The 22,505-nt window shown below is 43.3% G+C and overlaps 1 protein-coding gene across 2 annotated transcripts; it reads left to right on the top strand.

The window, feature by feature from the left end:
• Positions 11,760-21,202, top strand: LOC106501787 (zinc finger protein 211). Of its 2 annotated transcripts, none has more exons than XM_018063510.1 (3): positions 11,760-13,345; positions 15,484-15,610; positions 17,588-21,202. In XM_018063510.1, the coding sequence occupies exons 1-3, from the start codon at positions 13,307-13,309 to the stop codon at positions 18,976-18,978; spliced, it is 1,557 nt and encodes a 518-aa protein (XP_017918999.1). In that variant the 5' UTR covers positions 11,760-13,306; the 3' UTR covers positions 18,979-21,202. The 2 variants fall into 2 exon arrangements, with proteins under 2 accessions (XP_017918999.1, XP_013827187.1); XM_013971733.2 differs by lacking the exon at positions 11,760-13,345 and adding an exon at positions 14,220-14,677.

Raw genomic sequence — 22,505 nt, 5'->3', positions numbered from 1 at the left:
CTCCCTTCCCAGGGGATCGAGCCCATGTCTCTCACTCCTGCAGTGCCAAGCAGGTCCTTCACCACTAGTGCCACAGTAGTTCACTGGATGTTAAAGTAATTTCACGGAGATGATTTTTCTTCCTCTGGTTTGCAACTTGCACACTGGGCTGATTTCCATCACTTATCTTGCTGTGCTGGGTAGTGAACCCATCTGAATTGATAAATCCTAAAATTTTGAAAAAATTATTTAATCTTTTAAAAACATTTTCTTTTTTATATTGGGTTCACTTGGGCTTCTCTAGTGGCTCAGACCATAAAGAATCTGCTTGCAATGCAGAAGGGTTCCATCTCTGGGTTGGGAAGATCCCCTGGAGAAGGAAATGGCAACCCACTCCAGTATGCTTGCCTGGGGAATTCCATGGATAGGGGAGCCTGGTGGGCTACAGTTCAGTGGGGTCGCAACAGAGTCGGATATGACTGAGTGACTCAGCATATATACAAGTACGTCCACAACAATCCTACTTATTTATTTTACTTTCTGGCCACACCACACAGCATCTTAGTTCCCCATAGGCATTGAACCCAAACTCCCTGTGGTGGAAGCCCAGAGCCCTAACCTCTGGACCACAAGGGATTTCCCCTACGAATCCTGCATTTTGAAAAGCAATGAAAAATATGAAGTAAACAACTCTTTCAACACTCAAAAAATGAAGATCATGGCATCTGGTCCCATCACATCATGGTAAATAGATGGGGAAACAATGGAAATGGTGATAGACGCTATTTTCTTAGGCTCCAAAATCACTGCAGATGGTGACTGCAGCCATGAAATTAAAAGATACTTGCTCCTTGGAAGAAAAGCGATGACCAATCTAGACAGTATATTAAAAAGCAGAGACATTACTTTGCCAACAAAGGTCCGTCTAGTCATAGCTATGGTTTTTCCAGTAGCCATGTATGGATGTGAGAGTTGGACCATAAAGAAAGCTGAACGCAAAGAGTTGATGGTTTTGAACTGTGGTGGAGAAGACTCTTGAGAGTCCCTTGGACTGCAAGGAGATCCAACCAGTCAATCCTTAAGGAAATCAGTCCTGAATATTCATTGGAAGGACTGATGCTGAAGCTTAAGCTCCAATACTCTGGCCACCTTATGCGAAGAACTGACTCACTGGAAAAGACCCTGATGCTGGGAAAGATTGAAGGTAGGAAGAAAAGGGGATGACAGAGGATGAGATGGTTGGATGACATCACTGACTCTACGGACATGAGTTTGAGCAAGCTCCAGGAGTTGGTGATGGACAGGGAAGCCTGGTGTGCTGCAGTCTATTGGGTCTAAAAGAGTCGGACACAACTGAGCGACTGAACTGAAATGAACTAAGACAACTCTTAAATGATAGAAACTAAAAGCAAATAAAGCGTATTTTTCTTGAGTGAAGATACATTCTTCAATCAAAAGAGCACTAATTTTTATTAAAGATATGCTTTTCAAATCTTCTCTAATGAATATTTTCAAATACATATGACATTACTAGAATAAAAAGATGCAGGCTCAACAACTGATTATCAGTGCCAGAGCATCAAGCCTGTCCATACAAGATGGTCCTCTCTATTTCTCCTGAAGTATTTCACAGCAAATGTCAAATGTACAATTTTATGCACACACAATTCAGTATGTATCTTCAAAACATAGATATCATTTGACAATGAGAACTGAATATTTTAAAATTTAATTTTAATACTGTATTGGTTTTGCCATACATTGACATGAATCTGCCACGGGTGTACATGCCATATGCTTTCTTGCTAGAGAAATTAAAATATATTCATGTATTATCAATTTGTACATGGATATGTGTATACGTGCACGTGCTCAGCTATGCCTGACTCTGCAACCCCATGGACTGTAGTTCTCCAGGCTCCTCTATCTATGGGATTTCCCAGTCAAGAATACTGGAGTGGATTGCCACTTCTTACTCCAGGGGGTCTTCCCAACCCAGGGATCAAACTCTTGTGTCTCCTACGTATGTGTATATATAAAGCATAAGATATGCTACATGGGAAAAACAACAGTTGAGACAGCATGTAACAAAAGATGAGTGAACCTGAAGGTGTAGCCATGGAAAATATGAGAAAAGAAGCACAGAAAAGGAGATACAGAAAAAAAGAGCATGAGTGACTTGTAGGAAAATACCAAATGGCCTTATGAATCAGAAGCAAGGGAGGTTAAAAAAAAAATTTAATAATGACTGAAATGTTTCCATGTTTGTCAGACACAGAAAGCACAATAAATCCCAATTAGACTAAAGGGGAGAATCCACATCACAGCTCATCATTACATTTTTGACAGCTCATTCTTTGAAGGAAAAAACCTTCTAAGTGATAATGAATCCAGCAAAGTCATCTACTCAACTTCACTCCCTCATTAAGAGGTTTCAATGTCAGGTGTGCACCTGACTTTGGTCCTTTCCCCCTTCCTCCTGGACAATTCCCAATATTTTCTCTCCTAGCTATTTTACCACATCATCGGGGAGCCATCTTTATGATTAGATTTCTATAGTGTTGAGCGATATACACAATTCAAAATTACAGATAATTTCCACTCCCCATGCAGACAATGTGACTGTGATTACAGGTAAAGTGAAAATCACTTCCCAACAAGGAGATGAAATCACGGCATCCAAGCCTTTATCTTGTGGTTCAGCTGCTGAACAGGCTCCAAGCTCATCCCTGCACCCACTGTCCTGGCAGTCAACTGGGTAAGGAGATACTTTTTAGATAAGCAACAATTCTTGAAAGTGAAATCCTTAGTCGCTCAGGCACGCCCAACTCTTTGTGACCCCGTGGACTACAGCCCACCAGGCTCTACTATCCATAAAATTATCCAGGCAAGAATAATGGAATGGTTTGCCATTCCCTTCTCCAGGGGATCTCTGTGACCCAGGGATCCCACATTGCAGGTAGATTCTTTAACATCTGAGCCACTAGGAAAGCCCAGAAGTCTTTTATCTCAAGAAGTCCAGAAATAACTGAGGTAGGTGGGGCCTGACATTAGAATATTTGTGTTTGTCAAGTGGAGGAAAATTGAAGCTATGGGGCTTCCCTGGTGACTCAGAGTTTAAAGCATCTGCCTCCAATGCAGGAGACCCGGGTTCGATCCCTGGGTCGGGAAGATCCCCCGGAGAAGGAAATGGCAATCCACTCCAGTATTCTTGCCTGGAGAATCCCATGGATGGAGAAGCCTTGTAGGTTACAGTCCACGGGGTCGCAAAGAGTCGGACACGACTGAGCGACTTCACCTCACCTTGTTTTCACCCAGACACTCCGAGGACAAAGCTCGCGGCAGAAGCTGAGCTCTGTTGGAATAAAGAGATAAGGTGACCACTGCTCCTCGTTTTATGTCCCTGGATATGTTCCAGTGTCTCTTGGTTTACTCTATGGGAACTTGAATAGAATTTGTATCCTACTGTTGTGTGAAAACTGTGTAAATCTTAATTATGTTGAATTGGTTCCTAGTCCTCTTCAGGTCTACTGTATCCTTTTACGTCTCTGTATATTCATTCTACTAACTTTAGAGAGTTTGATATTGAAACTCTAATTAAAAATCTTAATGTATCTATTAAAAAATTGTAATATATAGTGCAACTACATGTACGCTTGTTCTGTATTTTTCAAATCTCCTGTAAATGTGCTATATTTTCATAATTTAAAAAATAAAAAAAAAAATACAAGAGAGATAAGGTGCCCTTTCCAGAGGTCCAGGAAAACTTCCTTGTCTCCACATGCGCAGGAATGCTCCTTAAGAAAGGTCAAAAAGGGAGGGGCTGAACCCCGTAAGTGACGACATGCATCCACAGGTCTCAGTAGTGGGATCCATCTTTACAAAAAGTTTTGCAACTATGTTGAGGGGGCGGTCCTAAGACTGGTCAGGTCTGAAAAAAGAAACAAGATGACTGACCAAAAGCAAACAAAGACGCTTGGCGGTCTACAGTCCATGGGGTCGAAAAGAGTAGGACGTGACAGCAAAAACACACAAAGACCCGGAAGGACTGTCCTATATAAGGATTTAAATCACCTCTTTGTACTCCTCCCTGGCTGTGTATTTCTGCCTTGGTTCTGACTCAAATAAATAAACTGGCTCTCTGTGTGCTCTTCCACACACTATGTTGTGTCTCCAATAATAAATTTTTTTCCTGTTTTTTTTTTTTTAATAGATTTTGCCTCCTTGAAACATTCCTCATTTCAAAGGTGGGGGGGGGCGGGGGAGCTGAGGGGAGCGGGAAGAACCAGGGACACTTGATTCTAGCCTATAGCCCCTGGTAGTCTGGCTTTCATCCAGGCTACCCAGGTTCAATTCCTGGGCAGGGAAGTAAGATCTCTCTTCAGGACCGCGCACTGCTGTCTCCCTGATCATACTCTTTTCTGTAAAATAGGTTTGTTTTCTGGGGTCACAGCGCACCTGTATCTTACATATTTAGGCAAGATGTTTTCTGAGAGAACTAGAGACAGTTCTCCAACCCTGGATATGCACAACATCTCCTCTTTCTCCTACCAGCTTTATCATCTCTGAGTACTTTTTATTATTTAATTTCTTGACTGCTCACCACAGCATGTGGGATCTTACCTCCCCGACCAGGGATCGAATCCACGCCCGCTGCAGTGGAAGTTCAGCATCCTACCCACTGACACACCAGGGAAGCCCCTGTTTCATCTCTTTGTAATTCTCTCTCCCCTTTTCCCTGAACACACACCCTGAACCAGCTTCACTTGAACAGCTTCCCACCACCGGCACGTGAAGAGCAGTAAGATGAAGGTGATCTCCCAGACACTAAGCAGGCACCTGATGTCTGAGTGGCAGGTGCTCATATATGCATTTCTTATGGTGGGAAAGGATATTGAGCTGAAGGAAGTCCGTAGTAATAAATTCTCTGCCTTTCTCTCATCAACAGAGCCTGTTTATATTATTTTTCCATTTGGAGAAACCAGAGTCTCTCCCTCTCATTGACAGGCATTTAATTCATTTATAAAAGCAAATATTGCTAAAGATTATGCAAAGGAATCCTGCTGTGAGAAATCACAAACCACTCTGGTATCAGGAGATGCCAGAGTACCCCATGGATACATGCCTGGAGAATCCCATGGACTATGATCCATGCGGTTGCAAAGAGTGGAAAAAATTGAGCCACTAAACAACAATGCAAATGAATAATCAAGGAATTTTAAAAATTAAAATATAAAGTTGTCTTATCAGTTGATTATATTTTTAAATGCCTTGCTGTTGTCACTGAACCTTCTAATCTTCTAAATCTTGCCAGGCAACACATTTTCTCTCTCTCACCCTTCTTCCCTCTCTCCTACCCACCCCCCACATTTATCTTGTGTGTGTGTGTGTGTGCACGTGCACACACATTCAGTCACCAAGTTGCATCCAACTCTTAGTGAACCCATAGACCATAGTCCACTAGGATTCTGTGTCCTTGGAATTTCCCAGGCAAGCATACTGGAGTGGGTTGCCATTTCCTTCTCCAGGGGATCTTCCCAGCCCAGAGATGGAACCCTCCTTCTTTGCAGGCAGGTTCTTTACCATTAGAGCCACCTGTGGCTTAAGGAAACTATTAATTCCCTCACCATGTCTACTGGCCTGCATTCTGTAATTTAGGTTCATTTTATGATTTGTCTTCAAAAGGATTCCTAAGTCTTTGCCCTTGCTTTTATATCCAGTTCTATGACTTAATTTTTGTTATATCTGATATTCCACATCCAAGGACCACACAGGTTTATTGCTACTGGGGTCAACATTTTTACTTGCCCAAAAATGAGATCTATTTTTTATTTGAAAATTTTGACTGCATTACAGTTGCTTTAACACTGAAACTTCTCATGACTGATGTGTGAATGTTCATGAAGAGTCAGTTTCTGCCTGCTGAATACTGATGCTGAATGCCTTCTTTATTTCAGATACATAATTGATAATGTAATGGTAAGTACTGAAATAGATAACAAAAAATAAATTCTTGTTTGTATAAATATCTATTAAATTCCTTTAAATGAAAATTGGAGATTCTTAAGAAATGTCACTGAAGTAAAAGTGGGTGATAAATTATACAAGTGTAAATATATAAAATCTGAGTATTCTCTGCTTAAATTTTGAACAATTTTAAATGTTCAGACTATTATGAAGACCTACCAATTTTTAGATTATTTATGGTTTGGTTAATTATGGCTAATGATAGGGAAGGTGAGAATGTAAAACTCTTATTAGAGGAATTTGACCAACAAAAAAATTTGGGTAACTTAAAATATGCTATAGTTAAAAATAACAGATTATCATTTCAAGGTCATTAACTTGGTTATCAGAAGCTCTGATTGGCAGCTTTGAGTGAATGAGTGAGTGGTATTCGCTCAGTTGAGTCTGACTCTTTGTGACCCCAGGGACTGCTGCCCACCAGGCTCCTCTGCTTATGGAATACTCCAGGCAAGAACACTGGAGTGGGTAGCCGTTCCCTTCTCCAGGGGATCTTCCCAACCCAGGGATCAAACCCATATGCTTGCATTGCAGGTGGATTCTTTACCATCTGGGCCGATTGGCAGCTTGAGATTTCTTGACTAAAAGCCTAACTTAACTGATTATGTTTCAGACATTCTTTCAGTAATGAAGAGGTTCTCAGTGAAAAGTTTAGGACTATCCTATTTGGTGCTTATTAAAAAATATTTTGAATTAAAAAAATTTTTTCTGTCTCCTCAATTTGATTACCCTGAAGTGGTCTGTACTGGAAGAACAGGAGAAACTACTTATATTTCCTACTATCTTTGAGTTTTTAGAATAACTATATATATATAATTTTTTAAAGATGACTTTCCTCTGGTCCAGTGGTTAAGACTCTGTGCTTCCAGTACAGGGGTAGGAGTTTGATACCTAGTTGGGGAACTAAGATCCTGAGAGCCACATGGATTGGTCAAAAATATATATACATACACTGAAGGTGACTTTATATGTCGATGAAATGATCTTCATTCAATTCATGGCTGTAGGAAGAAATGTCGTGTGAATGGTGCATTGTTTATTGAAATACTCCCTTATATGGACACTTGGATGGAGTCCACCAGAAGACCTTCATTAATAACCACTTACTCTTAAATCCATTTAAAGTAAAATACTCTGACTTGAATAGGGGCATTATTATAGGGCTTCCATGGTGGCTCAGGGGTAAAGATTCTGTCTGCCAAATCAGGAGACACAAGAGATTCGGGTTCAATCCCTGGGTCACGAAGATCCCCTGGAGAAGGAACTGGTACCTGCTCCAGTATTCTTGCCTGGGAAATCCCATGGACAGAGGAGCCTGGCGGGCTACAGTCCACGGGGTCCCAAAAGAGTCAGACATAACTTAGGGACTCAAGTAAGAAAATGTGCTCCCAAAAGAAAGCCTTGTGCTGTGTTCAGCAGTAGATACAGCCAAGCAGAAGGAAGCGACACATTTGAGTTCATTTCTCTTTCTAGGATTTCTTCATTTATTTCTGTCTCAGTTAAAATCAATATCTCCTAGATATTTCAGATGTGAAAGTGAAGGACATGCCAAGCAGGATATGGAAATTATCTTCCTCACTCAGACTGGAGCTGGGATCCTGGGGAACTCCTCTATCCTCTGTCTTTATAACTTCACTTTTTGACTGGACACAAGTTGAGACCCACAGATCAGACTGTCAACCAACAGGCCTTAGGCAACAACTTGGCTCTCTCTTCCAGAGGGGTCCCCCAGACGATGACAGCTTTTGGATGGAAATATTTACTTGATGATGGTGGATGTAAACTTTTCTTCTATTAAGAAAAGGGGTTTCTGAGGGGTGCTGAGGGGTTTCTCTCAGCACTCCCTGTCTTCTGAGTGACTTCCAGGCCATGAAATTTTGCCCTAGAACAACTTTGTGGGTGGACTTCGGAATTCAGTCTCCAAAGTGCACTGATTTCTGTAGTTTCCTTTTCTGGATACTCTTGGTATACATCTGCATTCCTCTTAGAGTGGGTGGCCCCCAAAACAGCAAAACAATAAGTGTAAAAACGATTATGGATATTGTTCCTCACTCACACCAGACAAATTTATCAGCTTCTTACATGCAGTTATGTTATCTTCCATTGATGTTGTATGTTTGGGCTTCATGAGCTGGACTAGTAGGTACATGGTCCTTACCCTACGCAGGCCAAGCAACAGACTCTCACCCAGATTTTCCCACGAGGCCAGAGCCTCAGGTACTATCCTGATCCGAGTAAGCGCCTTTGTCTTCTTTATTGTCTCTCTTCCATTTTGACTCTTTGCGATACACTGATTGTGAATCCAAAGCAGTGGCTGATGGACATCACTGTGCTAACAGCATCATGTTTCCCTGCTTTCAACACCTTTCTGTTCGCTAGCAGCGACACTCCTGTCTCTAAGTTCTTCCTTGATCTCTGCATGAGGGGGAAAAAAGTTCCCTAATCTAGCTTACCAGCTATAACTATCCTCATTTCTTCTGTTAGGTCAATTATCAATTTGTATTTTTAACTTTTTAAATTACATAATTACCCGTGCAAATTATTCTGCTAGAATTACTGATATAATGGTAGATAAAAAAACTCTTGTTAAGTGAGCAAACAACAACTCTATACCAAAATTACAAATTACTTTTTAAGAAACAAACACATAACATATATATATATAATGTGTATACATATACACACACATACACACAGGCAAACCCAGACAGATGCATCTCTGTGTACACAGAATTTTTAAGAAGTTACCATTGCATAAACATTTCTTTTCCCACAAGATACAATAATTAGATTTTTCACTTGGTTAAACAAGAAACAACTGGTTCTAAGCAGAGTGATCCGTGTTAAAACCAAGACTTGATCTGTATCATAACTGCAGTTACACCCTTCCCCAGAAATGTACTCATACAGTGTTAGCAACGAATTTTCTGGCCAGTACCAATGGGATCATCTGTCACGTGGACCTTCTCCATTCCTCAAAGGAAGATGTGGTAACCTATCTAAAAAGAACTTTTCTCCAAAGGAAGATAACATCTGAAATAATTCCTTTTCCTATTTATGATTTTTTTTATTTTTTTATTGAAGGATAATTGCTTTACAGAATCTTGCTGCTTTCTGTCAAACCTCAGCCTGAATTAGTCATCAGTTCAGTTCAGTTCAGTCACTCAGTTGTGTCTGACTCTTTGCGACCCCATGAATTGCAGCACACCAGGCCTCCCTGTCCATCACCAACTCCCGGAGTTCACTCAGACTCACGTCCATTGAGCCAGTGATGCCATCCAGCCATCTCATCCTCTGTCGTCCCCTTCTCCTCCGGCCCCCAATTCCTCCCAGCATCAGAGTCTTTTAGGTATACATATATCCCTTTGAACATCCCTTTTGAACTTCCCTCCCATCACCCTGCCATCCCAGGCCTCTAGGCAGATATGGAGCCCCTTTGTTTCTTAGCCAAACAGCAAATTCCCCTTGGCTATCTATTTCACATATGCTACACATGGACATCAACAGATAGTAAACACCGAAATCAGATATTCTTTGTAGCCAAAGATGGAGAAGCTCTATACAGTCAGAAAAAACAAGACAGGGAGCTGACTGTGGCTCAGATCATGAACTCCTTATTGCCAAATTCAGACTTAAATTGAAGAAAGTAGGGAAAACCATTAGACCATTTAAGTATGACCTAAATCAATCCCTTATGATTATACAGTGGAAGTGAGAAATAGCTTTAAGGGACTAGATCTAATAGAGTGCCTGATGAACTATGGACGGAGGTTCCTGACATTGTACAGAAAACAGGGATCAAGACCATCCCCATGGAAAAGAAGTGCAAAAAAGCAAAATGGCTGTCTGAGGAGGCCTTACAGATAGCTGTGAAAAGGAGGGAAGCGGAAAGCAAAGGAGAAAAGGAAAGATACAAGCATCTGAATGCAGAGTTCCAAAGAATAGCAAAATAGAGATAAGAAAGTCTTTTTCAGCAGTCAATGCAAAGAAATAGAGGAAAAGAACAGAATGGGAAAGACTAGAGATCTCTTCAAGAAAATTAGAAATACATTTCATGAAAAGATGGGTTCGATAAAGGAGAGAAATGGTATGGACCTAACAGAAGCAGAAGATATTAAGAGGTGGCAAGAATACACAGAAGAACTGTACAAAAAAGATCTTCACGACCCAGATAATCATGCTGGTGTAATCACTCACCTAGAGCCAGACATCCTGGAATGTGAAGTCAAGTGGGCCTTAGAAAGCATCACTACGAACAAAGCTAGTGGAGGTGATGGCATTCCAGTTGAGTTATTTCAAATCCTAAAAGATGATGTGAAAGTGCTGCACTCAATATGCCAGCAAATTTGGAAAACTCAGCAGTGGCCACTGGACTGGAAAAGGTCAGTTTTCACTCCAATCCCAAAGAAAGGCAATGCCAAAGAATACTCAAACTACTGCACAATTGCACTCATCTCACATGCTAGTAAAGTAATGCTCAAAATTCTCCAAGCCAGACTTCAGCAATATGTGAACTGTGAACTCCTTGATGTTCAAGCTAATTTTAGAAAAGGCAGAGGAAACCGAGATCAAATTGCCAACATCTGCTGGATCATGGAAAAAGCAAGAGAGTTCCGGAAAAACATCTATTTCTGCTTTACTGATATGCCAAAGCCTTTGACTGTGTGGATCACAATAAACTGTGGAAAATTCTGAAAGAGATGAGAATACCAGACCACCTGACTTGCCTCTTGAGAAACCTGTATGCAGCTCAGGAAGAAACAGTTAGAACTGGACATGGAACAACAGACTGGTTCCAAATAGGAAAAGGAGTACGTCAAGGCTGTTTATTGTCACCCTGCTTATTTAACTTATATGCAGAATACATCATGAGAAACGCTGGGCTGGAAGAAGCACAAGCTGGAACCAAGATTGCCGGGAGAAATATCAATAACCTCAGATATGCAGATGACACCACCCTTATGGCAGAAAGTGAAGAGGAACTAAAAAGCCTCTTGATGCAAGTGAAAAAGGAGAGTGGGAAAAGTTGGCTTAAAGCTCAACATTCAGAAAATGAAGATCATGGCATCTGGTCCCATCACTTCATGGGAAATAGATGGGGAAACAGTGGAAACAGTGTCAGACTTTACTTATGGGGGCTCCAAAATCACTGCAGATGGTGACTGCAGCCATGAAATTAAAAGACGCTTACTCCTTGGAAGGAAAGTTTTGACCAACCTAGATAACATATTGAAAAGCAGAGACATTACTTTGCCAACAAGGGTCTATCTAGTCAAGGCTATGGTTTTTCCAGTGGTCATGTATGGATGTGAAAGTTGGGCTGTGAAGAAAGCTGAGCGCCGAAGAATTGATGCTTTTGAACTGTGGTGTTGGAGAAGACTCTTGAGAGTCCCTTGGACGGCAAGGAGATCCAATCAGTCCATCCTCAAGGAGATCAGTCCTGGGTGTTCGTTGGAAGGACTGATGCTGAAGCTGAAACTTCAATACTTTGGTCACCTCATGTGAAGAGGTGACTCACTGGGAGTCTCTGATGCTGGGAGGGATTGGGGGCAGGAGGAGAAGGGGACAACGGAGGATGAGATGGCTGAATGGCATCACTGTCTCAATGCACATTAGTTTGGGTAAACTCCAGGAGTTGGTGATGGAAAGGGAGGCGTGGTATGCTGTGATTCATGGGGTCACAAAGAGTCGGACACAACTGAAGGACTGAACTGAACTGAATATAAGTTTCCTTGTTATTCATTTCGTCCGTCTCACCATCTCCTCCCCTCTCCCCATGTCCACAAGTTTTATGATGTCTTTGTGCTGCCTTAAAGAAACCTTTCTGTTTCTGTGGCACTTTGAAGCTTCTCTGAACTTGCTTGACTGACACTGTCAGATTCATGAATCATTCAATAAAGCCATTTAGAAATTTTATTTATTTATTTTTGGGTCCACTGGTTCTTCCTTGCTGTGCCTAGGCATTCGTTAGTTTAGTTGCTGCAGGGCAGCAGGGGGATGGGGGGTGGTGTAACACTCTAGTTGTGGGGTGAGGGCTGTTTATTGTAGTGGCTTCTTTTGTTATGGTGCACAGGCCCTAGGTTGGAAGTCTTCAGTAGCTACTGTACAGGGGCTCAGCTGCCCCCAGCATGTGGAATCTTATCAGACCAGCAATGGAACCCATGTCCCCTGCCCTGGGAGGTAGATTCTTGACCATTGCACCACCAGGGAAGTCCAAATCATTTAGATTTGTAACACATACTCAGTTGAATTTTGTTTTTCAACAAGTTTCTATTTTACAGATGTACAGACAGTAGTACTCCTTAATAAACAATAGCAAAGGTGATATTTCATGAGAAACTGGCAACTGTATATTAAAAAAAGAACATACGTATACATAAGATTTGCATTTCTTAAGATCCAATAATTTCATGTTTAATGGATAAAACGATGTTTCTGAGTTCAGCACAGTCACTGACTAAGAGGAAGGCGAGGCCCAGATCCCACGACGTCCATCTTTGTCACAGCGGCCCAATATGTCTCCTCTATCTTGTCTCCTGTCTTGACTCTCGCACAGAGTCGGACACGACTGAGCGACTGAACTGAACTGAACTGATCTTGTCTTCTATGGTGCAGGTGATTTTTTTCCTTTAAAGTCCCAGACAAAACTCACTAAAGTTCACAAAAATGACTTAAACGCCTCAGTCTGGGTTACATTTAAGGGACAGTATGATAGTGTATCATCACTGTCATCTATCAGGGCATGTTCACTACAGCTGCATGGAATCTAAATTATTATCCAAACACTTCGGAGATCAATAGCTTTGAAGGCTTTCTAAATGCTCTTCGAATTCCTCAGAAATTGTCCTTAGCCCCTTGCAGAGGAAGCGAAGCTTCTAGCCTACCTGGAAGAACAGGGAGGTCAGTTTTGAGCAGCCCAGAGGGTTGCCTGACCCTGGGAGGTTCTAGCAGACTCTCTCAGGCTGCAGGCCTTTGCCTGCCCGAACTCCATTATCCAGAGCGCTAAGCGCTGAGCGGCAGCGGAGCCCGCCCAATGAACATCCAGAATTTCGACGTTTCCGGGGGGTGGGCTCACGGGGTGAAGGCGGGACTTACGGTGTTTTCATAGCGGTTCTTTGAGCGGTTTTCCAGGGCCGAAGGGTCGGGGTTGAGGTGACAGAGAAGGCGCGAGAAGACGCTTTGTCCCCAAGGACCAGAGGCGGTCCTACAGCCGGGCACATCGCTACCTGCACGGCGGCCTGGAGACGCTGGTGCCGGGTCCTTCCGGGACGCTCGGCCGGCCCCTCTCCGCCCACCGAGTCCGATGGCGGTGGCGGCGGCGGCGCTGAGGGACACTCCTCAGGTAAACGCTGATCAGTCCGGCCCTCCTCGGCTTCATCCTAACAGACGCTAAAGCCCCGAGCGCCTGCTCACGTGCCCACAGCTCAGAGCGGGGCATCCAGGACGGCGATGCGGGGGTGGGCGGGGCCTTCTGTTTGACCGACAGCACGGTGGCGCCGGGCACAGGGTGATGGGCGGAGGGATGCGCAGGCGCAGAGATGTGGCGGTCCGACTGAGGCAGGAGAATTCCTGGAAACTGGGCAGTGGCACCCCACTCCAGTACTCTTGCCTGGAAAATCCCATGGAGGAGGAGTCAGGTAGACTGCAGTCCATGGGGTCGCTAAGAGTCGGATACGACTGAGCGACTTCACTTTCACTTTTCACTTTCATGCATTGGAGAAGGAAATGGCAACCCACTCCAGTGTTCTTGCCTGGAGAATCCCAGGGGCGGGGGAGCCTGGTGGGCTGCCGTCTATGGGGTCGCACAGAGTCGGACACGACTGAAGCAACTTAGCAGCAGCAGGGGTCCATCTGATGGCTGCAGGGAACTGTGTGGGTATGCTGTCCCATCTGCAGTGGCAGACTGAGGAGTTGTACCTTCCTTCTTGAGGCCTTTGAAGCCATGGAAAATTAAAAAAATTGGAGGATAAGTACTTTACAGAATTTTGTTGTTTTGTATCAAACCTCAGCATGAATCAGCCATAGGTATACACCTGATATGAAGAACTGACTCATTTGAAAAGACCCCGATGCTGGGAAGGATTGAAGGCGGGAGAAGGGGACGACAGAGGATGAGATGGTTGGATGGCATCACCGGCTCAATGGACATGAGTTTGAGTAAACTCCGGGAGTTGGTGATGGACAGGGAAGCCTGGCGTGCTGCAGTCCATGGGGTCGCAAAGAGTCGGATACAACTGAGAGACTGAACTGAATTGAACTGATAGATATATCCGGTCCCCTTTGAACCTCCTCCCCATCCCACCTCTCCAGGTTGATACGGAGCCCCTGTTTGAGTTTCCTGAGTCATACAGCAAATTTGGAGCCATGGAAAATTGTGAGGCAAAGAAAAGTGACATAAGTTAGGTTTGCAAAATCACCAGAGTCTGTTCAATGAAAGAAGTAATCGTAGGGATGCTGAGGACACTGAAGCAGATGGAGTTTGGGGTTTTTTTCCAAGGACGCACAATTGCTGAGAGTGAATAGAGGTTAGACACTCGTGGAACCTGGTTCAGATGCCCCCAGGTGTGTAGGGAAGGTCTCAGTCCCTGGAAAATTGCCAGGATCACATCCCTCTAAGACCTACCACTTCCCACAGGTTTCCATGGCTGCAGAGGTGCTTTTGGAATCTAATCGGGTAAGTGGAGATTACCCTCACTAGTTGCAACCCTGTGTTAGTCACTCAGTCGTGTTTGCAAACCCATGGACTATAGCCTGCCAGGCTCCTCTGTCCATGGAATTCTCCAGGCAAGAATACTGGAGTGGATGCCATTCTCTTCTCCAGGGGATCTTCCTGACCTGGGGATCGAACCCAAGTCTCCTGCCTCAGAGGCAGATTCTTTACCGTCTGAGCCACCAGGGAAGCCTTCTAATTTTCTCCAAATTTGAGTTGTTATGAAACGTGTCACCTGGCATTTTCCCAGCCCTTGGGTGTGCAGACCTCGGAGAATCCTAGCTCAGTCCTGAGTCCAGTCTAAGCATTATATGAAAGGGCTCCCGTTTCAGGCCACCAATAGAAAGAGTTGTGGAAGCTTGTCACAAAAACAGGAAGTGCTTAGAGGTGAAGCTAAGTTGGTTCAGGGAATTGCAGGTCTCCTTCCTTCCTGGTGAGAATAAACTGGCTGTGGGGAGCAGCAGTCAGACCTGGAATGACTGTCTGTGAAGTCGGGCATCTATTCTGGAGGCAGTGGGAGGTGTGGATCAGATGAGGGAGGCGATTTCTTCTGGGTCTTTACAGGCTCCACTGGTTGCAGAGTGGACAGCAGCGTGAACAGAGCGGTTAGTGGGAGAGTGAGGAGAGAGCAGACAGCTATGGCACCAAGGTCGGGAATCTCTTCTGAGCCCTTAGGAGGAAGATGGAGATGGGGTAGACGTGCGAGGAGGTGGATTGTGGGTCTTCAGGAGTGAGGCAGTTGATGGTCTCATCTGTCTGTATCCTGACAGGGCAGTGTGACCTTTGAGGATGTGGCTGTGTACTTCTCCTGGGAGGAATGGGCTCTCCTTGATGAGGCTCAGAGATGCCTGTACCACGATGTGATGCTGGAGAACTTTGCACTTACATCCTCACTGGGTAAGCTCTTCTACGTGCCCCTGTGCCCTGGGCCAAGCTCTGTGCTTCTCTTTTCTCCAGGGGCAGGTGTGTCCCTAGTTGCCTGGATTTGTGCTGTGTTTACAAGGGCTGGGCTGAGTGCTCGCCTCCTCATCTGTGTCAGCACAGCACCTACTGCCCCAAAGCCTCCTAGGGAAGAGTTTGGTTTCACTGTTGTTTTGTCAGCCTAATGGACCCCCATGCCTTGCCCTCTGCCTCACTGGGTGACTCTCTAGCACCATAGCACCCTAGTGTAGCACCCTTCTTTCCTATAGCTCACATTTGTGTCTGACTGTGCTGGAAGTGTAGGCACTTACATAGTCACTGCTTATACAAACGTTATTGACAGACCCTTAGTTAAGGTTCTTTTTGCTTTATTTCACTTGGAACATGTATACAAAACATTTACCAGTTTCTTTTTTTTGGCCACACTGCTGCCTTCAAAATCTTAGTTCCCCAATCACAGCATGAACCCATGCCTTGGCCACTGGACCACCAGGGAATTCCCACAGATATTTAATTTGTATCCTCTTCATTTGCTGCATTCATTTATTCTAGAAGTTTTGTGGTGCAGTCATCACAATTTCATGAGCTGTGGATCCCTTTTGTCTTTTTTCTTAAAGCTCCGTGTAGAACTTCCAATACTACAATGAATACTAGTGGTAGAAGCTGGCATCATTTTCTTGTTTCTGATTTTGGAGTATTTCTGACATTTGGAGGACAGACTCCTTATTGCCCATCCTGACTCCTAGAAGCTGTTCTTGGAACATGTACAAAGTCCCCACCCCAAGGGCTCAGAGGTAGGGAGTGGAAGGATGACTACTATGACCATGATAAGAGCGGAAAGGGACACAATTAAAGCAGTTGAGCATGGCGGAAGAGTTGCATTAGACTAATTCTACTGGTGTAGTCATCCAGAAGGGAAGTCAGATTCCTGGTTCTTACTACTGTGCTATCTTCCCTTCAGCTACGGCCTTAGGAATTTTTTTTGTAATATTTAATAGGTTTCTGGTGGTCTCCTGTGTGCTGAGTTGTCTGGGCCTGTTTTGGCTACTGACTTGTCCTGTCATTCCCTTATGATTTTGGTTCTCTTGGGTACATGCAGATCTTCAGGTGGGGCACAGAAAAAGTCCTCTGAGCTTCACAGGATGGACATGACTCCATTCTCAACAAGATGGGCTCAGAGCAGACCTGACCCAGATGAATGAAAGTTGACAGAGGACATGACTTCAGGTGTTGGTTGAAATCATACCAGGAACCTATCCTGTTTTACTTCTGTATTGGTGCCATTGCCAGGAGCCACGCCTCACTCCTTTCCCTTCTCAATTCTTGACACTGTGCTGACTTGTCATTTCTATTAGTCATTTCTACTCTGATTCCAGCTGAGAGCTACTCTCCACCTGTCTATCCTGCTTACCTCACTCATTCCTCACACTGTTTCCTACTCAGACATTGCCATGTTCTAAAGGGTGCAGGTATTTAATAGTCCTTAAATACTGTTACCTTTGTTTCAGTCAGATTTTTCTGGGACTGGACTGGACTTCTGCACAGCATCACATGTCATCAGCAGATATAATCCTGCTAAAATCTATTGACAGATCTTCCTCAGTGGTCCAGTGGTTAAGACTCTGTGGTTGTACTGCAGAGGGCACTGTTTCAATCCCTGTTTGGGGGACTCTCATCCCACATGCCAAGTGGCATGGCTGCAAAAAAAGAAAAGCTGCTGACAGAAAAATGAGTTACAGCACAAACGTTTCCTCATGTCCTGTGCCCAGTGAGACCCGCACCATTCCGTGAACTTAGGGACCCAGTGGTGCACAGCAGTTGCTTCCTCAAGATGAGATTTCCTGAAAGCAGTTTCATGAACTGATCCTTTGATGTGTTGAGTTACGTTTGTGATGGTTTTGCCTCTTCTCAATAAGGTTAACATGTACTTCACCATCACTTCTTTAATTTCAGGCTGTTGGCACGGAGTAGAAGATAAGGAAGCACCTTCTGAACGGAGCATTTGTAGAGGAGCGTCACAGATCAGGACTCTCAAGGCAGATTCGTCTCCCCAGAAGGGCCAGCCCTTTGAGATGTGTGGCACAGACTTGAGAGATATTTTGCACTTTCCTGAGCACCAGGAAACACATCTAGGGCAGAAACCATACACATGTGGAAATCGATTCTATATCTCTGCTAACCTTCAGCAATACCAGGGGCAACACATTGGAGAGAAACCCATCAGAAGTGCTGTGGACACAGCCTTGATTATAAACAGCTGCACAACCCATGTGTCAGGGAAACCCACTGTCTATGGGGAGACTGGGAACGACTTCTTTGTCAATGTGGGATTTTTCCATCAACAGGTCATTCACACTGAGGAGAAGCCAAACAATAGTAATGAGTGTGAAGCTGTCTCTCACAATGGAAAAAGGCATGAGAACTGGGAAGAAGGCAACAAAGCCTTCCACTGCACAGATACACTTGTTGAGGACCAACGAGTCCTCACTAGAGAAGGGCTTTATGAGTGCAGCAAATGTGGAAAAGCCTGTACTCGAAGATGTAACCTCATTCAGCACCAGAAAGTCCACACTGGAGAAAGGCCTTATGAATGCCATGAATGTGGAAAATTGTTTACCTACCTCTCCAGCTTCATTATACACCAGAGAGTTCACAGTGGAGAAAGACCTTATGAATGCAGCGAATGTGGGAAATCGTTTAGCCAAAGCTATAGCCTCAACAGCCATAGGAAAGTTCACACAGGAGAAAAACCTTATGAGTGCAGGGAATGTGGGAAGTCTTTTAGTCAAAGATCTAATCTCATTCAGCATCAGAGAGTTCACACTGGAGAAAGGCCTTATGAGTGCAGTGAATGTGGAAAATCTTTTAGCCAAAACTTTAGCCTCATTTACCACCGGAGAGTTCACACTGGAGAACGGCCTCATCAGTGCAGTGAATGTGGAAAATCCTTTAGCCGAAGCTCTAGCCTCATTCACCACAGAAGACTTCATACTGGAGAGAGGCCTTATGAGTGCAGTAAATGCGGGAAATCCTTTAAGCAAAGCTCCAGCTTTAGCTCACATCGGAAAGTCCACACAGGAGAAAGGCCTTATGAGTGTGGGGACTGCGGGAAATCATTTAGCCATAGCTCCAACCTCAAGAATCACTGGAGGGTTCACACTGGAGAAAGGCCTGTTGAGTGCAGTGAATGTGGGAAATCATTTAGCTGTAAATCTAACCTTGTTAAACACCTGAGAGTTCACACTGGAGAAAGGCCTTATGAGTGTGGGGAATGTGGAAAATCGTTTAGCCAAAGTTCCAGCCTCATTCAGCACCAGAGAGTTCACATTCGAAAAAGGTCCTGAGTGCAGTGAATGTTGAAAAAGAACTTCTCAGCTAGAAATATGACCTCATTCAACCCCAGAGATGTCACACCAGTGAAAGGCCTTAGATACGCTGGGATGTACAGTTTCCTTCTAGTATATTTACACTGGAGAAGTTGTGACTGAGCCATCTAATGCATCTGAAAATCTACACTGGGGAGATTCCCCTTAAGTTCCAGGTATGTAGGAATCTTTAAGAAGCTGTGCTTTACTTTATTAGGGGCTTCCCTTGTGGCTCAATTACCTGCCAGGCCCTTTCCAGCTTTATGTCACTGCCAGTTTCCTTTCTATCACCTGGCAGGTTCACAGTGTGGAAATTACCTCCCAGCATGCTCAGGGAAGCTGGCTTCGGTCCCGTCCCTTTCTGTGGAGGGAAGTAAGGAGTAGTCTTAGCTCTTATGGCGTCCTCATTCCTTTCTCATTTCGAAACTAGGGCACGAACCTCACTCAATTTGGGCCCACTGGACCCAGTTTCACTTCTGTTGGTGACTTGCCATCAGGGACTGCATTTTCAGGGACATGTTAGTTTCTGGTGACACTTCTGATTTTCCCAGCCTCCAAGTCACCAAGCTGAGAACAGCATGCCTTTTATTCCTTTGCATTTTGCAATGATAAAGGCATTAATGTTTCAGCTCTCTTTGGTCTGGGCCTTCTATTCACTTTATATGAGGTGATCGGAATAAAATTGGGCTCTACCAGCATTAATGATGGCACAACTTTCATGGGGGGTCCTGCGCCTTGTGTGCCTCACATCAGTATGATTGAAGAATGTAGCTCTCTTTGTGGGGTTGGCCTAATGTAAATACATTGTTGCTCAAAGTCTCCTCAGAAAGACTGCAAGGCTTTGGGGTCCTGATTTGTGGCCTGTGTATCAGGGTTTTTTGTGGGCTCAGAAAACATCTGAGGAGCCATGAAGTTGTGACAACCTCCAGTGCTTCTGGAAACATGAATTGTTATTCACAGTGAATGATCACATAATGCTCAGCAGTTAACCTATAAAAGAACCACATGTCCTGATCCCTAGAATTCACTAGGTAGTTCACTGTAAGTCTACAGAGCTGGAGGAAACCATGTTCGTCAAGTAACCCTGGAGCGGAGGAGATTGTAGTGAAGTAGGTGGAGTGTGTCCTAACATTGCATCAGCAGATGCTCCAGTGACTGTGACTGTGCAGTATCAGTGTGCATAGATGCCTGAACATCTGGAATGTTCAGCCAAAGGCCATTGCCACAGAGGCAGAGAAACAAACAGAGAAAGATCCCTTCATCCACAGTGTGGCTCTGTGATCAGCCAGCATTCCTGTTAACTCAGGTGGGAAGACATCTATTCTCATCAGTATTTGCTGCCACTAAGACAAGGGTGCTTCTCCAAGGTCATCAGAAAGGAAAGGCAATATAGGATTGCGAGACACGAGGAGTTTTCATTTTGGTTTTGGTTGTTCTTTGAGGCTTCCAGGATCATAGTTCCCTCACCAGTGACTGAACCCTGGGCCATGGCAGTGAAAGTGCCAATTCTTAGCCACTGGACCACTAGGGATTTCTCAAGATCTGATTTCTTAAAAAGTGTGACAGACCTAGATTTTTCTTTTGAGTCATTTTGTAAATTCTTATTCAGGTGTAGTTGACATATGATATAGTGTATCTATTTGAAGTGCAGAATCTAAATATTTTGAGATTCTTAAGTGGTAATATATAAGTAGTACATTCTTTATTGCTGAATAGTAGCATTTCTATAGTTACATTGTTCATCCATTCATCTGGTTATGGTCACTTGGGTTATTTCTACTGTGGGTTATTGTAAATAAAGGTGCTAGAACGTTTATATGTAATTCTGTATGTATGGATGGATTTTCACTTACACTGTTAGTAATTCAAAGTATAAAGCCTGAGTCATAGAATAGGTGAATGTTTAACTTATGAAACTGACAAACTATGATCTACATTTATAGATTGTTTTTACATACCCACCAGGAGCGTGTAAAATGCTTCCAATTTCTGGCCAATACTTGGTATGGTCAGTCTTTTGGATTTCCTTAAATTTTGAATTTAAGGAAGTAGTCATTTTAATTACATCTCCCTAAGGAATAATGATGTTGATCTTTCTTTTTCCACATGGTTTATTTGCCATCTGTATGTCTTCTTGGTAAAATATCTGTTCATATCTTTCACCTATTTTTCTTTTCATTAACAAATAAAAAGCTCCTTTTTATCCTCAATTTTTGTGTGTGCTATATACAATGTAATTACCACATATACCATGTAGTTTAAATTTAATCTGCACTATCCACATATTTTTAAATCTAGACTTTCAATAATATAACGAAGTCCAGGTTTGTAGTGTTTTCCAGTTTTTTGAATACAAATATTCTTAGCATGGCCAATTTCAAACTAACAACATGGTGTCACTGAACATGGAGTTGGGAAAAGTTGATAGAGGTACATCATTCCAACTCAATCATACTGATCCAGTAGCAACAAATGATAATGAAACTTGGTAACAGCAGAATCTAACACAACACCATAAAGCAATTATCCTTCAACTAAAATATTTTAACCGTCCCTCCCCCCAAAAACATAGTAAAATTACTATGAAGTGACAAGTTCTGAACATTTGTGTAAGGTGTAACCCCTGGGTGGAGGAAATGGCAACCTACTCTAGTATTCTTGCCTGAAAAATCCCTTGGACAGAGGAGTCTAGCAGGCTACCATCCAGGGTCTTGTAAAGAGCTGGATACAACTGAACACACACATAAGGTATACCTGACTGAACATAGAGTGCATGTATTTAGGATGTACATTTTTATGTTTTAATACATACTTTTACCCAAAAAATCATTATTTTCATTGGAAACAAAAGATAATCTATAATGCCCTTACTCAGTTAATTTAAATACTTAAATGCTTTAAAAAATAAACAGAGCAAGAAAGATATTTAAAATAAAGGCAATTCTTGACCCGGGGCGGGGGGGTGGGGGTGGGGAGACAACAACTGAACTTTGAAGAGGTTTTCCTCAGAAAGGATCAAAATAATGCACATTAATTAAAAATTGAGATGCAGGGATTTCTCTGGTGGTCCAGGGGCTGGGATGCCATGCTTCCAATGTAGAGGACCCAGGTTCAATCCCTCAACAGGGAACGAGATCCCATATGCTACAACTAAGACCAAGCACTGCCAAATAATTAATTTTTAAAAATTGAGATGCAGTTTCCAGCAGTTTATTTTGGAGTCAAAACTATACTCTTTTCAGTGTGAATGCTCTAGAAGTTTGTGTCTTTGTTCTTTGTTAACAGAAAATTCATGAGTAAATCATAATTTATAATGATTAGAGCTCTGTGTTTGGGAATTTCAATAAATTTGAAAACAAAGGAGCATACTTACAGTTTGCTATGCTCTAGCATTCTCAGTGAAATTAAAAGACGCTTACTCCTTGGAAGAAAAGTTATGACCAACCTAGACAGCATATTCAAAAGAGAGACATTACTTTGCAGACTAAGGTCCGTCTAGTCAAGGC

Source organism: Capra hircus, chromosome 18, assembly GCF_001704415.2.
Source record: "Capra hircus breed San Clemente chromosome 18, ASM170441v1, whole genome shotgun sequence".
Lineage (NCBI taxonomy): Eukaryota > Metazoa > Chordata > Mammalia > Artiodactyla > Bovidae > Capra > Capra hircus.
The sequence above is the reverse complement of the archived record's forward strand: the minus strand, read 5'-3'. Positions and strand labels throughout refer to the sequence as shown.